Source organism: Nerophis ophidion, linkage group LG15 (assembly GCF_033978795.1).
Source record: "Nerophis ophidion isolate RoL-2023_Sa linkage group LG15, RoL_Noph_v1.0, whole genome shotgun sequence".
NCBI classification, from domain to species: domain Eukaryota; kingdom Metazoa; phylum Chordata; class Actinopteri; order Syngnathiformes; family Syngnathidae; genus Nerophis; species Nerophis ophidion.
The window spans coordinates 22900647-22917631 of NC_084625.1; the positions used below are offsets into that span (position 1 = coordinate 22900647).

The window sequence follows — 16985 nt, forward strand, 5'->3', positions numbered from 1 at the left end:
ATCCTCTGAATGACGATGAACTGTTTTTTTTCTTCCATATAAATCTGCTGCAAAAACGCTAGTCAAAGATCCTCTGAATGACAGAAGTGATATGCTGTGTTTAGGACAATGTTGTGAAAATGCTAGTCAAAGATCCTCTGAATAATAGCAGTAATCCGTTATTTTTAGGAATCTGCAAAAACACTACAGTAGTCAAAGTTTCTCTATGGACAAAGTGCTTATGTGTTTTTAAGTGCTTACTTCAAAAACAGCAGTCAAAGACCATGGAACAATATACTCCTACTTTTTAGGAATCAGGCGCATAAACACTAGTCAAAGATCCTCTACAGCAGTGGTTCCCAACCTTTTTGTAGCTGCGGACCGGTCAACGCTTGATAATTTGTCCCACGGCCTGGGGGGGGGGTGGTGGTGGTTTTGGGTTGGTGCACTAATTGTAAGTGTATCTTGTGTTTTTTATGTTGATTTAATTTAAAAATAAAAATAAAAAATGTTCTGCGGCCTGGTGGTTAGGGTCCAATGCTGTACAGGACAGAAGTTGTCTGCTCTTTTGCAGAATGCAAGTTGCTTCTAAGTTTTGATGGTTTCAGTCATGGGCCCATATTGGCCCTTGTGCCGCCAGTTAAACATTTCAGCTGTCTCTTGTGGTCACATTTGTTCTTATTGTCGTAAAAATTATCCAAACTGTTTTTTCTCTGCTCAGTCTTTTATCGTCCATCACACACCCTCCTGCGTCCGAGGCCAAGAGCCCGGAGAGTTTCATATCTGCTGAGAGCGAGGCCGACAAGGGTGAGCGCAACGGGAAAAAAGTGTGCTTTAACGTGGCGGGGGACGAACAGGAGGACTCGGGACATGACACCATCAGCAACAGGGACTCGTACAGGTAAAGCTATGAAATACAGCACATTATAACGTTGAAGAAGGACACCAATAATATCCATGTTTCTTCACAGTGACTGTAACAGCAACAGAAACTCCATTGCCTCCTTCACCAGCATCTGCAGCAGCCATTGCAGCTCCTACGTACACAGTGACGAGATGGACTCCGGTACGGTATAAAGCCGTAAAAATAAGTCTCTGTGAATTAGTCTCTTATGTCTCCTTTGCCATTATTCCCTTTTAGAAGTGTGAATAGAAACGCATAGCAGATGTTTCCCGTCATATCCCGGTGGAATTTCTTGCTAATATCACATGTTTCTGACACGTACACTTCAACATTTGTTTTGTTTGTCTTCAGGCACAATAATCAAATCCGCAATATTACAGCAAGCAATTTAATTATTATTATTTAGATTTAAAATTTTCGTTCCCCGTTTAGACTTGACCACATACTTGCCAACCCTATCGGTTTTCCCGGTAGACTGCAGAATTTCAGTGCCCCTCTTGAAAATCTCCCGGTCCACCTGGTCAACAATATTGGGAGCGTACCTTAAAGGCACTGCCTTTAGCGTCCTCTACAACCTGTCGTCACGTCCGCTTAACCCCATACAAATAGCATGCCAACAAAGTCACTTGATATATACGGCTTTGGCACACACACAAGTGGATGCAACGCATACTTGGTCAACAGCCATGCAGGTCACACTTTAACACTGTTACAAATATGCACCACACTGTGAACCCACACCAAACAAGATTGACAAACACATTTCGGGAAAACATCCGCACTGTAACACAACAGAACAAATACCCAGAACCCCTTGAAGCACTATCGCTTCCAGGATGCTACAGTATACACCCCCCGCCACCCCCAACACCACCCACCTCAACCCCGCCCTCCTCAACCCCCATTTCCCGAATTCGGAGGTCTCAAGGTTGGCAAGTATGCTTGACCACAATAAACTAATTTGCGCAAAAAGGACGTAATAATTACAAATTGAATATTTTCATAGCTTTAGCATGAAAACCTCTTTACAACTTTTTCAACATTATGAAAGCCCCTCGAAATATGAAATAACAGCCTTTAGTCACTTTCACACTCTCTTGATCCAATATGATAATGCTTCCGGAGCCTCAGCCAATCAGTGACTACGATGCTGAACCCTTTGATTGATTCTGTCTCCTTTTGTGGCCAATATTACTGTAGTATTAATATTATAACTTCATTTAGCTATGTTAAAGCTCAAATGGTTTTAATTTAGGCCAGAAATTACGTACAATATGCCAAAAAAACAAACCCAAAAATTGGCGATGTGGTAAAGCCGCGATATTTGAAGCGCATGTGGCGACTGTGATCTGAAAGTCTGAATCATATGGAGAAAAAGAAAGCAATTTTTATCAATAAGAAACATCAACAGCCGTAGTAATTCCAATGAATCTCCCAAAAATAAAACATGTACAAAAAGTGAAGCATTGAATAAATGAGATTTGTTTGCAATTTAAAGTCTTTAGTGTACGTTTTATTGTGTAGAGCAGATGAAACATGACTTAACACGCAGCCATTATAGTCTAACTACTGTCGCTGGCAGCACTATTGAATAGCAAGATAATTGTCTCCAGTCAAGCATAGTGGTAGTCCGAGACAGCATGAGTTCTGCCAGCACTGGTATTCCAACATGAACTGTGACATTGTTCAGCAGAAACTCCACATGATAAAGGTATATCCCAGTTTCATTACTATAGTATTGTCTGGTAGATAATCAAGATTTGGCTGGGGGTCCATTGCTTATTAATGACTGCAGACAACTTCTAGTGGGGCAAAAAAGCATTTAGTCAGCCACCGATTGTGCAAGTTCTCCCACTTAAAATGATGACAGAGGTCTGTAATTTTCATCATAGGTACACTTCAACTGGGAGAGACAGAATGTGAAAAAAAAAAATCCAGGAATTCACATTGTAGGAATTTTAAAGAATTTTTTTGTAAATTATTGTGGAAAATAAGTATTTGGTCAACTATTCAAAGCTCTCACTGATGGAAGAAGGTTTTGGCACAAAATCTCACGATACATGGCCCCATTCATTCTTTCCTTAACACGGATCAATTGTCCTGTCCCCTTAGCAGAAAAACAGGCCCAAAGCATGATGTTTCCACCCCCATGCTTCACAGTAGGTCGGGTGTTCTTGGGATGCAACTCCGTATTCTTCTTCCTCCAAACACGACGAGTTGAGTTTATACCAAAAAGTTCTATTTTGGTTTCATCTGACCACATGACATTCTCCCAATCCTCTGCTGTATCATCCATGTATCAATTTTTGTGGGAGAAATTGCACAATCGGAGGCTGACTAAATACTTTTTGCCCCACTGTATGTCGCATATCCAGAGAAACGCTCTCTGTTATTGTCCCATGATCAGCTACAATATCAGAAAATGGTTGCAGAATTCTGAGATGTGTGATTTTGTCGCGTAACTAAGCAACTGTGATTACCTCTGCAGGGGACGAGGTGGCATCCAGTGTGTGGCTGTCCCACGAAAAGCAGAAGAAGCTCCACAGCTTCCTGGAGCATCTTTTCAGCCAGGTGCGTTACACTGTGGTCATCTGCACCCTTGCATTTGTATTTTTCCCCACGCTTCATTCTCCTCAGCATTTCATTAAACAAACACGCCAAACACAATCTGAAATGCTTTTGGCCTTTTCCCCCTTATTTGTGCGACTGCTGTGCAGTTTTCTCAGCTTTGTTTCCACTTTGCTTGTCAAACTGCATGTGTTCCCCAATGGGACCTTGTGGTCTTAGCGGTAAAGCAGTATGAGAGTGGACCCTCTGCCCTGTCCTCAGGTGGACTCCATCATCAGCATGCTGAGAGGACCAGTGGTCGCCCGGGCCTTCGAGCAAACCAAATGCTTCACGCCGGGGAGAGGCTTACAAGGTCAGTACTCTTTGTGTCCATGTGGAGCAACGGAGCTCAATTACTTTTATCCAGGAGACAGACAACCGTAGGAGCCAATTTATTACAAAAATAAATAAATAAACAACATTATTAACTGGATTGAAGTATGGTCACATGTTTGAGGGAGCAACATTTACAATGTCTCTGCTCCATTCATGAGCAATTGTCCGTTAAACTGTATGGTTTCATTATTTGGGTGACGTCTGACAAATGTAGCGAATCTCTCTTTCGCTTGTCATCCATGAGAATGTTTGCGGCATGACGCAGTGCCCAGCCCGCTAGCACCAAACAGAACCACATGCTGACATTGTCACAGCAGACTTCCTGTTGTGTAATGTGTGGGAAGAAGGTGGATTCCTGGAACAAAGTCTTACAGAGTTTCCAGCCGTTTTTACCCCTGTCTTTCCTCTAATGCCAGCACTTTGAAATGAATACACTCTCGGATCCACCTAATTGTTTGTGCTGCCTAATGGAAAATGTTGCCCAGCAAGGATATGTCTGCGTGGATTCTCAGTCATTCAGATCATGTAATCAGCAAAGGTTAATTCGAGGCAACTGCAGTCCTTTTTTTGGTATTGAAGATGTTTCACCTTTCGTCTAAAATACGTCTTCAGTTACACTGCAAATTATTTGCCATTTGCAAAGATAGAAAAAACTATTCGAGAAATATCCAGATTTAAAGAAGGAATGCACTTTCTTTGGAATTTTGCCTATCATTCACAATCCTTAAGTAAGACAAGCACACTTTTTTAAATGCATTTTAATTAGCAAATAAATGTGAGCAAATGTCCATCTGAAGGTCAATCTATTCTTCATATAAAGCGCTTAAAGAAACATCCAAACACTTTGATCAAAGTTTTTTATACACACTGTAATATGTAAGGTAGTAACAGGCACATTCATAATAACATGTAATACTTGTATATTTTGGTCATTTTAAGGCAGCGCATTGATTTCACAGACACATCCCAACTTTTCCTTTTTCCTTTTTATGCAGACCTTATGAGTGGCAACAATCAGAATAATATATCACCTAATGTACAATGTCTGCTCGTACTGGGTTATTGACTGTTAGGATGTTGTTTTATTCACGTTTAGATGAAGAATGACCCGTAATCCTCGCAAAGGGTTAAACTAGGGCTGGGCGATATGGCCGTTTATTAAAATCTCGATGTTTTAAGGCCATGTCACAATACACGATATATAACTCGATATTTTGCCTTAGCCTTGAATGAACACTTGATGCATAAAATTACAGCAGTATGATGATTCTATGAGTCTACATTAAAACAGTCTTGTTCATACTGCATTAATATATGCTTATTTCAAACTTTCATGCAGAGAAGGAAATCACAACTAAGTCAATTTACCAAAACTGTATTTATTAAAGAGTTATTAAGCGATGGCACAAACATTCCTGTCATTTCAAAACAGAAAGTGCAATATTATCAGAGACATTTTAAAACAAGCTATGATGACATATCAAAACAACACTAAATTAAAGTGCACTTTTTGTGCAGAACGCCATTAAATTAGTTTAAAACAAATAAAGTGCACTTTTGTGCATGATGTCACACAAGATATTTCAATAAGTGTCAAATAAAAATGAGCTGAATAATAGGAAATCAAATAGTATATGTCCTTCACTATGTGGTAGGTTAATAAATTAATTTCTTCCTTCATTTGTTACCAAATGAAGCAAGAGGAGTTTCCCTAACATATGTTTTGGTGGGTGTGTCCCCTGGGGGTGGTCTCAAAAGGCGAACAACCGTCAAGCGTACCAATAGGTCATCTGTTTAGTTATTTGTAAACAGGGTATATCAACAATCTTCTCCTCTTGGAAGACGTGCTCAATATCCACTGCCTTCCCGATTACACCTACTTTGTTACGACTAGTCAGGGTTTGCTTTGTTCACAAAAGTGGCCTGACTGTGGTGAACAAAGTATTATTATTTAAAGGGTTCATATTATGATTTTTTTCTACATTTAAAACACTTCATTGTGGTCCACATAACATGTAATGGTGGTACTTTGGTCAAAATGTTGCATAGATGTTTTTTCTCAGACCATCTTCAAGCTGCTTTGTGACCGTCTCCGAAGGATGCGCCGTTTTGTGGGCATTCTTATTTACATGGCTCCACTACGACAGCGCCTTCCGCGAGCTTTGTTGTTGTTTTTAACGCCTCCATTTGCCGTCTACTGACAGATATAAGTTAGAACGATATGCTACTTTTTATTACGATTGGCAACAGCAGATGTATACATGTGCATGATGGAGACAGTCTGCCTCACAACAAGGCCATAGAGAAAAAGAAGGAACTTATTGACTACAGCGTCAGACTACAATTTACACAAAGCGCTTTGGGTACGTTTCTACCGTATATGGAGATATCCGTTGATGTCATATTTGGGAAAAACGTCACAATTGGGGAAAATTCCAAACGGCCTGTTTGGAGGAAGTATGAAGGAAGGAAAGATAGTTTTATGAATATCTCCGCCATGCCTCCATGGGACTAATGCAGATCCCAAATACACAAAAACAGGTACCAACAGGTAAGAAAAGTTGCATATTAGGTTCCTCTTAAATTGCGTCTTTTCATTGAGCATAAAAAACCTTTTTCACAATTTTCTCAACCTTATTAGAGCCCTCTAAACATGAAATACCACCCACATTGTCACAATGGCGGATTACGGTTGGAGGCGTGACCACAGGATGCAAAGACAGAAGATGCCGTACTGGTGAAATTGTCATTTAATTGTCCTTTGAGGTTGGAAAGCAGGGAGCACCAGCGTGGTACGAGCTGTCGACGGGGAGGAAACAAAAGCCTGCAGTAAGGCAGAGAAACCACCTTGCATGCAACACAAACGATGCACCGGATGCACCAGCTCTGTCTCAGATGCGGGGCTGGCATATAAAGCAGCCCGATGGCGTTAGTAAACCGGTGCGTGTCCTAATCACCAAAGGAGGCAGGTGTTTCCGTCAGCGATCTACACTGGCTGTGACGAGGCATGGGAAGCACACAGAAATAATATATAAAGCCAGACCTGTTTGGGAGGTCATGGTAGGTAGGTAGGTCTTTATTGTCATTGCAACAAGTACAACGAAACTTTGTTTTCAGCTCAAACCTGTTCAAGAATAGACAAACAAACAGTGTACAGGGTTACAGAACAAGAACGCTGATGGGTCGCCATAAGGCGCCCCGTAAAAGATGGGAAAAAGGTAAACGCTGGGGAAGGATGAGTAAAAAAATACAATCCAGACTGGGCTCCTAAGGGGACCCAGTTCGGAGTGAAAAAAAACCTCCATAGCAAAGCACATATACATATTACAAAATACATCTCGAGATATCTAACAACAGAGGGAAGGTAGTTCAAGGTCATGGTGGTAGGTCGCAGCTCTCAGGCGCAGACCATCCATTCATCACCCCTACGGGATTTGCGTCGAGGGCGTTGGATTGGGGGACGGGGGGTGTATGTGTGGCGTATATTTTTTTTGTGGATGTGTGTGTGTGTATAAGCCCATAGTGTCTCTCTGTTCCGCAGCCTTGATGTATTTGCCGTCGCCAGTCCAAAGTGTGTGTCCATGAGAGACAAAAAAGGGAGTTTGTTGTGTCTTCGCTTGCAGTGATCTTCGGGAGAGTCTCGAAGCCAGGGAAACAATCCAAGTTAAAAAGATTTGTTTGCGAGTGAAAATAAAATTTGCTTTTCACTCTAAATTGTCTATGACTGGTCTTCAAAAACTTTCGGGGTAGACAGTCCGATGTAATCCACAGTTCTTCCCGCATCCTCCAATCATTTGTGGCAGCTTTGGGGTACTTTGAAGACTGCCAGCAACTTCCAATTTGTCGACAAACCAGAGCAACGCTTACTCCAATCAGCAGATGTCCTGTTGTCATAATTCCGAATAGGTGAATATGTTCACGTTCTCGACAGAAAAGGGTCGCCAGGCCCGCGCCCTCCTTCTTCTCCCGAGAGTCCGTCGTGTGTCCAGCAACAACCGCTTCGTCACGACAGCAGGTTCCCCCAAGCCCAAGATCTTGTCAATTTTGTTGAGGCCAGTTAAATAGTTCCAATGTTTAGATTTGGAGAGCAGTGCAAAAAGAGGCAACAAGAAAGTTAAAGACAAGACAAAACAAAGAAGCAAGCAGGAGAGATAAGGGAGAGGAAAGGGGAGCGTCCACCCTTGGTGAGTGCCACATAGTCACCTTTAAACTCGTTTCACCCAATATGATATACCGTATTTTTCGGACTATAAGTCGCAGTTTTTTTCATAGTTAGGCCGGGGTTGCGACTTATACTCAGGAGCGACTTATGTGTGAAATTATTAACACATTACCGTAAAATATCAAATAATATTATTTAGCTCATTCACGTAAGAGACTACACGTATAAGATTTCATGGGATTTAGCGATTAGGAGTGACAGATTGTTTGGTAAACGTATAGCATGTTTTATATCAGGGGTAGGGAACCTATGGCTCCAGAGCCAAATGTGGCTCTTTTGATGACTCCATCTGGCTCTCAGATAAATCTTAGCTGACATTGCTTAACACGATAAGTAATGAATAATTCCATTGGTAATCACGATGTTAAAAATAACGTTCAAAATATAAAACATTCTCATGCATTTTAATCCATCCATCCGTTTCAACCGCACCTGTTCAAAAAATAACAATGTTATTAAAGATAATTAGAGACTTATTATACTCTAAAAATGTTGGTTTTACTTAAAAAATGCACGCATTTAGTTTAGTCAATGTTAAAAAATATGTTATGGCTCTCACGGAAATACATTTTAAAATATTTGGCTTTCATGGCTCTCTCAGCCAAAAAGGTTCCCGACCCCTGTTCTATATGTTATAGTTATTTGAATGACTCTTACCATAATATGTTACGTTAACATACCAGGCACCTTCTCAGTTGGTTATTTATGCTTCATATAACGTACACTTAGGGCTTCACGGTGGCAGAGGGGTTAGTGCGTCTGCCTCACAATACGAAGTTCCTGCAGTCCTGGGTTCAAATCCAAGCTCGGGATTTTTCTGTGTGGAGTTTGCATGTTCTCCCCGTGAATGCGTGGGTTCCCTCCGGGTACTCCGGCTTCCTCCCACTTCCAAAGACATGCACCTGGGGATAGGTTGATTGGCAACACTAAATTGGCCCTAGTGTGTGAATGTGAGTGTGAATGTTGTCTGTCTATCTGTGTTAGCCCTGCGATGAGGTGGCGACTTGTCCAGGGTGTACCCTGCCTTCCGCCCGATTGTAGCTGAGATAGGCGCCAGCGCCCCCCGCGACCCCGAAAGGGAATAAGCGGTAGAAAATGGATGGATGGATAACGTACACTTATTCAGCCTGTTGTTCACTATTCTTTATTTATTTTAAATTGCCTTTCAAATGTCTATTCTTGGTGTTGAGTTTTATCAAATAAATTTCCCCCAAAAATGCGACTTATACTCCAGTGCGATTTATATATGTTTTTTTCCTTCTTTATTATGCATTTTCGGCAGGTGCGACTTATACTCCGGAGCGACTTATACTCTGAAAAATGCGGTAATAAAATAGTCTTTTTTTTGTCATTACTTATTTGGAACAACGGAATTGTGGAATAATGATGGCAAAGGCTGCCATCCAAGGCGCTCACCACGACCCATCAGGAGCGGTTAGTTTCGGTGTCTTGCTCATGGACTCTTCGACATGAGCTCGCTAGCCCGGATCGAACCAGTTACCTTCCGGTTACAAGTTAAAAAAGGAGAGACAAGAAAGAGTGGGAAACGCCTGTAGTGTAATGCCCACAGCTATAAACAACTGCGATATATTAATTTTCTATATCGCTCCGAGACAAACCCGCAATATATCGAGTATATCGATATATCGCCCAGCCCTAGGTTAAACTAGGATTAAATTAGGATTTGACAAATACCAAGGTCAAAAATTGGTGGTCCAAGAGGAGCTTTGAAAGGCTGAAATCATCGGTATCCCTGCACCATGTAAATAATATTACCTTGAGCAACACAATGCATTTCCAGAATAACAAAAACTTTCTTTCAGGTAACTATCGCGTGTTATATTATCTATCATCTTTGACAATCAGCATGGTTTTGTAACAGTCCACTTATATATGTTTTTTTCCTTCTTTATTATGTATTTTCGGCAGGTGCGACCTATACTCCGAAAAATGCGGTAATAGAATAGGTTTTTTTTGTCATTGCTTATTTAGAACAACGGAATTGTGGAATAATGATGGTAGAAGCTGCCATCCAAGGCGCTCACCACGACCCATCAGGAGCAGTTAGTTTGGGTGTCTTGCTCATGGACTCTTCGACATGAGCTCGCTAGGCCTGGATCGAACCAGTTACCTTCCGGTTACAAGTTAAAAAAGTTAAATTTAAAGTACCAATGATTGTCTCACACACACTAGGTGTGGTGAAATGAACCTCTGCATTTGACCCATCCCCATGTTCACCCCCTGGGAGGTGAGGGGAGCAGTGAGCAGTTGCGGTGGCCACGCCCGGGAATCATTTTGGTGATTTTACCCCCAATTCCAACCCTTTACGCTGAGTGCCAAGCAGGGAGGTAATGGGTCCCAATTTTATAGTCTTTGGTATGACTCAGCTGGGTTTGAAGTCACGACCTACTGATCTCAGGGCGGACACTCTAACCACAAGACAGCTACTCTACCATATCCTTTAATGTGTTCTACTAGCCGGTACCTGGAAGATCCTCCAAGCTCTGGCCGACGTCAAGGCTTCTATCACGGCCAATACGTGGAAATACTTTGTCACGTTCCGAGTAATTGCTCCAAGTTACAACTGGCCTTTGATGTGCTGAAACCACACGGGTGTGTGTTGTTCTGCAAAAACTTGGTCAGCTTGACTGTCACAGCAAGATAGCCACAGACATTAGCCTGCTCGTCAGCATTGCGTGTCTGGCCGTGTTTTTCCACATGGCTCACGTCCAAGGCTCACCAACGTCATGTGGAGCTGTGTTTTTGATGTCCAACTTGAAGTCAGTCTCCACTTAGGATTGCGCTGTCAGCATTCTCCAGCATGAAGTCCCATCGAATCCTGCCACGCCTAAAGCGCTAACGTCAAAGAGTCACCAAGAGGAAGATGTGTGAAGGGGCTCGTGCAATTTTTTGTTGATTAGACTTTTTTTTTAAGTTACATTCCCAATGCAAATTTAAATGATTTCAAATACACTAATATTGATGAGCAGCACAGTGGAACAGGGGTTAGTGCATGTGCCTCACAATACGAAAGTCCTGAGTAGTCCTGAGTTAAATCCCGGGCTCGGGATCTTTCTGTGTGGAGTTTGCATGTTCTCCCCGTGAATGCGTGGGTTCCTCCCACTTCCAAAGACATGCACCTGGGAATAGGTTGATTGGCAACACTAAATGGCTCCCTAGTGTGTGAATGTGAATGTTGCCTGTCTATCTGTCTTGGCCCTGCGATGAGGTGGCGACTTGTCCAGGGTGTACTCCGCCTTCCGCCCGAATGTAGCTGGGATAGGCTCCAGCACCCCTCCGCGACCCCAAATAGGGACAAGCGGTAGGAAATGGATGGATGGATGGATTAATATTGATCGTACACACCGCAGTGCAGTTTACCAATCGCAGTGGCAAGGACACCTGACTCCCTCGACCTTTACGTTTTAAAATTAAAACATGAATGATTCTATCATATTCATTTTAGCCTTTAGGATAGCTAGCGATTAGTCCTCTAAATCAGTGTTTTCAAACCTTTTTTGAGCCGAGTCACATTTTTTGCGTTGAAAAAATGCGGAGGCACACCACCAACAGAAATGATTTAAAATTGAAACTTACTTAACAGTAAAAAGTTGTTGTGGCAATTGTTGGATATGACCTTGAAGGATAAGCAAGCATGCATCCCTATAGCTCTTGTCTCAAAGTAGGTGTACTGTCACCACTTGTCACATTACATCATGACTTGTTTTCACTTTTTTGCTGTTTTCCTGTGTGTAGTGTTTTACTTCTTGTCTTGTACTCTTATTTTGTTGGCTTTTTCTCTTTTTTTGTTGGTAGCAGTTTCATGTCTTTCTTTAAGCGATATTTCCCGCATTTACTTTGTTTTAGCAATCAAGAATATTTCAGTTGTTTTCATCCTTCTTTGTGGGGACAATGTTGATTGTCCTGTCATGTTCGGATGTACTTTGTCTTTGCTCCACAGTAAGTCTTTGCTGTCATCCAGCATTCTGTTTTTGTTTACATTGTAGCCAGTTCAGTTTTTGTTTCGTTCTGCATAGCCTTCCCTAAGCTTCAATGTATTTTCTTAGGGGCACTCACTTTCTGTTTATTTTTGGCTTAAGCATTAGACACCTTTTTCCCTGCACTCTGCCTCCCGCTTTAGACAGCACCGACACTCAACAACAACACATCAATTGCAGACTATAATTATTGATTTGCAAACGATATTTTCAACCCAAATACTCTAGGTGAAACTAGATAATCTCCCACAGCACACCAGACTGCATCTCATGGCACACTAGTGTGCCGCGGCACAGTGGTTGAAAAACACTGCTCTAAATGCCTGCCAGCGACTTCTGCGCCAGCTGCCACCTAGCGAATAGCGGTACATGCTGCCAGCTAGCGATTAGCGCTCTAGTTGTCAGCTAGCGAGTAGCGCACTAGTTGTCAGCTAGCAATCAGTGCGTCAGTAGTAAAATCATGATTAGCATACCAGTTGTGAGCTATCAATTAGCGTGTCTGTTGCCAGCTAGCTATTAGCGGCACTATATTATATTATTTTATATATTAGTATGCGCAATAACAAGGTACTTTAAGAACCGGTTTAATTTAAAACCCAATTTTATACAGGATATATATGCAGGTTGTCTCTGCTCCAAATACTGGCCAACTTTGAGACCTTCGATTTCGGGAGGTGGGTGCTGGGGGGCGTGGTCGGGAGGCATGGTTTGGGGCGGGGGCGTGGTTAAGAGGGGTGGCGTATAATTCACCAACTCGAGTATTTCATATATATTTCATGTATATATATATATATGTATATATATATATATATATATATACATATATATAGTATATATATATATATATGTATAAAATACTTTCAGTGAATTCTAACTATATATTTTTTTTTATTTTATTATATAAATAAATCGCTACATTTAGTCTATTTATACCTGCATTGTCCTTTCCATCATTGTAACTGAGCTACTGTGTGGAACATTTTCCCTTGTGGATCATTAAAGTTTGTCTAAGTCTAAGTCTAACCCTTGTTCCACCCGGCTGTTCTTATCAAATAGTGGGGCCGATGTTATGTGGAGTGCGTAAGAATCCGGGTATCATGCTCTAGCGCACAGATGTCAAACTCTGGCCAAATCTGGCCCGCCATGTAATTTCATTTGGCCCTTGAGGCAATATCAAATTAACATTAGAGCTCGCCCTCCGGTGTTGTACAGCGGTGCCGCTGTAACACCGCATTCACCGATTTCCCGGGAGACTGTTGAGTTTCAGTGTCCCTCCCGAAAGTCTCCCGGTGCACCCATTCTCCCGAATTCCACCCGGACAACAATATTGGGGGTGTGCCTTAAAGGCACTGCCTTTAGCGTCCCCTACAACCTGTCGTCAAGTCTGTTTTTCCTCCTCACAAACAGCGTGCCGGCCCAGTCACGTAATATATGTGGCTTCTACACACATGTAAGTAAATGCAAGGCATACTTGATCAACAGCATACAGGTCACACTGAGGGTGGCCATATAAACAACTTTAACACTGTTACAAATATGCGCCACACTGTGAACCCACACCAAAAAAGAATGCCAAACACATTTCGGGAGAACATCCGCAGCGTAACACAACATAAACACAACAGAACAAATACCCATAATCCCTTGCAGCACTAACTCTTCTAGACCGCTACAATATACACCCCCTCCCTGCTACCAACAAACCCCGCCCCCTTAACCCCACCCAACTGAGCCCCGACATTAACTGAGCAGTAAAAAGGCCTGAATGGTTGATTTATTCATTATTTTATTTTCAAATGTGTTAGCCTCTGGAAAAAGTCAATGTTAATATTTACCTTAGAAGGCTGCAAATACAAAAGAGGCATTAATTTTTTATTTAAATTTGATTTGATATGCCATTGATATTTTTTAATTATTATTATTATTTTAAACTCAATTTTGCATGTCACTAAAAAGTTATATAAGCCTTGCTTGTTCAATATTCAATGAAAAAATTTTTGGGGGTCCCTATTAAAAGATTAATTTGTTCAACATTGGCCCGCGGCTTTGTTCAGTTTTAAATTTTGGCCCACTCTGTATTTGAGTTTGACACCCCTGCTCTAGCGGTATCATTTTTCAAACCCCGCTTCAAAAAGCTGTACACTACAAAACATGCTCATTGTAGCTATTATCCTGACTTAATTATTTTGATTTAAAAAAAAAACAATTTAAAGGTTTAGGTGTTTTATTTATTGTGCTATCTGAGTTAATGTTGCTGAACAATTAAAATGTAATAAATTAATTAAGTTTATTTAATTTTATTTTTTTAGAATCAAATGGCTAAAGTAAAAAAAAAACAAAGTTTATAGTTTAAATAAGGATTACCGCTTAACATTTTTTTCTGAGTGCAGCCCCCCACCCCGTCTCAGACTTGCTTCAAGTAAATGCACGTGCTTGAAGTGAAAATACTTCTTTGCTTGTGTGTGTGTGTGTGTGTGTGTGTGTGTGTGTGTGTGTGTGTGTGTGTGTGTGTGTGTGTGTGTGTTCATATGAAATGTCCTGCGGGGCCTTGATCAGGCCTTGATTAGAGCTGATCCATCTCACCGCCAGCAATGTGAACGGTTGATAACAGATGAGACGGGATTAACTGCAGCATTCTTGCATCTGATCACACAGCAGTTAATCCGCGATCACAAATCTCGTCTTCCTCTCCAGTGTGAGCTTCATTACAAGCCTTTCTGTCATCTTCCACGAGCCTAGACTGTATCTTACGCTCATTTTTTGTGCCTATGTATGAAGTTTATTGTGGGTTTTTGCAGTATTGTAGAACGAAGCGGCCGCATTGCAAAAACCCCGTTTTTGGTGTACGTCTTACAGAATTTCAGCAAGAGATGGAGCCAAAGATGAACTACACCAAGAAGCTGCGTCTCCACGTCAAGCAGGATCCTTGGAACCTCCCCGATAGCATTCAGACCCTTACGCAATTCATCGCGAAATATGTCGAAGGTCAGAGTCCAGGCATTAATCCAGACATATTTAATTTTATAATTTTGTCAAGCTTGCTTTTATTTGTCCCCCGTAGAGGTGAAGACCCGGCTGCTGTTGGTACTGCTGCAGTATACAGGTTGGTCTGCTTACAGTGTACTTGAACGCACCTTAGTGACCTCATTTACTGCCAAAGAGTTCAAAAGACACAATTGGATCAGTGTCCTAAAAGTACAATGAAATGGATTTTTATGACGCATTAAAAAAGTCCTCATAAACCGTCTCAAGGCATTAAATTCCACATCAATCTTTCATCTAACAGCACTATAAAACTCAGGAACTGTGGCTATTCGCTGAGCTCTGTTTATTTACATTTACAGCACAGAATGCATCTGTTGGGAAGCAGGAAGCGTGGTCTAAGAGTGTCAAAGTGTTTGCGGTTCCACTTCTTAATGGGGCAATATTTCTTTATGAGCCATGCAGAAAGTTTTTATGAGCTTTTCAGTGTTTTTATTTACTTCATGTTCTCATTTTCTTCCTTTTCTTTCTATTGTTTTGCTTCTTGCCAGACTCTGAGATCCAGTTGCGCCGGGATATGGTGTTTTGTCAGTCTCTGGTCGCGGCTGTTTGTGCCTTCTCTGAGCACCTTCTGGCTGTTCTTAACCAGGTAAAATACACAGAAATAAAAGTATTACTATTATTGTTGTTTTTAGTTAATCCTGATTATCACAATGACATGAGAAATAAAATGCCACTTTTTTGGCCTGCATCAAAATAAAAGTCAATAACAGAAAACAAACAAGTGGAATAAGACACAGAAAACTATAAAATACAAATACATTTAAAAAACGGTTAAAAGTAAGCTAGAAGTAAAAAAATGCCACTTTTTTGGCCTGCATCAAAATAAAAGTCAAAAACAGAAAACAAACAAGTGGAATAAGACACCAAAAACTATAAAATACAAATACATTTAAAAACGGTTAAAAGTAAGCTAGAAGTAAAGTGGAAAAAAATTTGGGGGACACACAAAAATACAGCAAATACTAATAATGAACATTTTAAAATCTAATTTTACAGGGGTCATATTGTGATCCCCCCCTAATGTTTTCTACATTTAAAAGGTCATATTGAGATTTCTTTCTGCTTTTAAAGGGATCATATTAAAAACTCTACTTTTAAAGGGGTCATATTATGATTTTATTCCCACTACATTTAAAGGGGTCATATTATGATTATTTTTTTTTACATTTAAAAGGTTCATATTGTGATTTTTTTTTTTCTACTTTTAAAGGGGTCATATTAAATAAAAAATATATATATTTAATGGGGTCATTGATTTGTTTATCTACATTTAAAAAGGTCCTTATATGATTTATTTCAACATTTAAAACACTTCCTTGTCATATACATAATGGTGGTTCTTTAAATAATAAAAACTTTACCATATATTAATAATCCGCTGACATCACAAATGGAAAAAAGGTCACAATTCGGGAAAATTTCAAACGGGTCGTTTGGAGGAAGTATGAGGAAGGCAAGATTGTTTTATAAATATGTCCGCCAAGCCTCATTGGTTTGATTTTAAATTTCGGGACCTTTATAGATGCCAAATAGGTAAGAAAAGATGGTTTTGCATAATAGGTCCCAAAACACTTCCTTTTGGTCTAGATGAAATGCAATGCTGGGGCTGTGGTCCAAATTGTGCATAGATTGTTTTGCAGAAAATCTTCAAGCCGCTTTCCAACTGTCTCTTTACAATACGTCATTTAGTAGGCGGCCTTATTTACGTGCCGAAGCCCTCCTCCAGGCAAAGCCCCTTTCGAGTGTGGCTTCACCCATGTTGTAGTTTTTAGCGCTGCCATATGGATAGATAGATACATAGTACTTTATTGATTCCTTCAGGAAAATTAAAATTCCAGCAGCAGTGTACAGAGTTGAGATCAATTTAAATAAAAGTAAAAAGTAAATAATGGGG

The 16985-nt window shown here is 40.8% G+C and overlaps 1 protein-coding gene across 4 annotated transcripts in view; it reads left to right on the top strand.

The window, feature by feature from the left end:
* The window catches only part of prex2 (phosphatidylinositol-3,4,5-trisphosphate-dependent Rac exchange factor 2), a 247564-nt gene that overhangs the window by 160141 nt on the left and 70438 nt on the right, over positions 1-16985 (top strand). For all 4 annotated transcript variants that reach the window (XM_061921850.1, XM_061921851.1, XM_061921852.1 and 1 more), the window contains 7 exons: positions 701-880; positions 951-1045; positions 3372-3454; positions 3713-3803; positions 14903-15031; positions 15108-15149; positions 15580-15677. In XM_061921850.1, coding sequence (XP_061777834.1) covers positions 701-880; positions 951-1045; positions 3372-3454; positions 3713-3803; positions 14903-15031; positions 15108-15149; positions 15580-15677 — 718 coding nt within the window. The remainder of the gene's footprint in view (positions 1-700; positions 881-950; positions 1046-3371; positions 3455-3712; positions 3804-14902; positions 15032-15107; positions 15150-15579; positions 15678-16985) is intronic.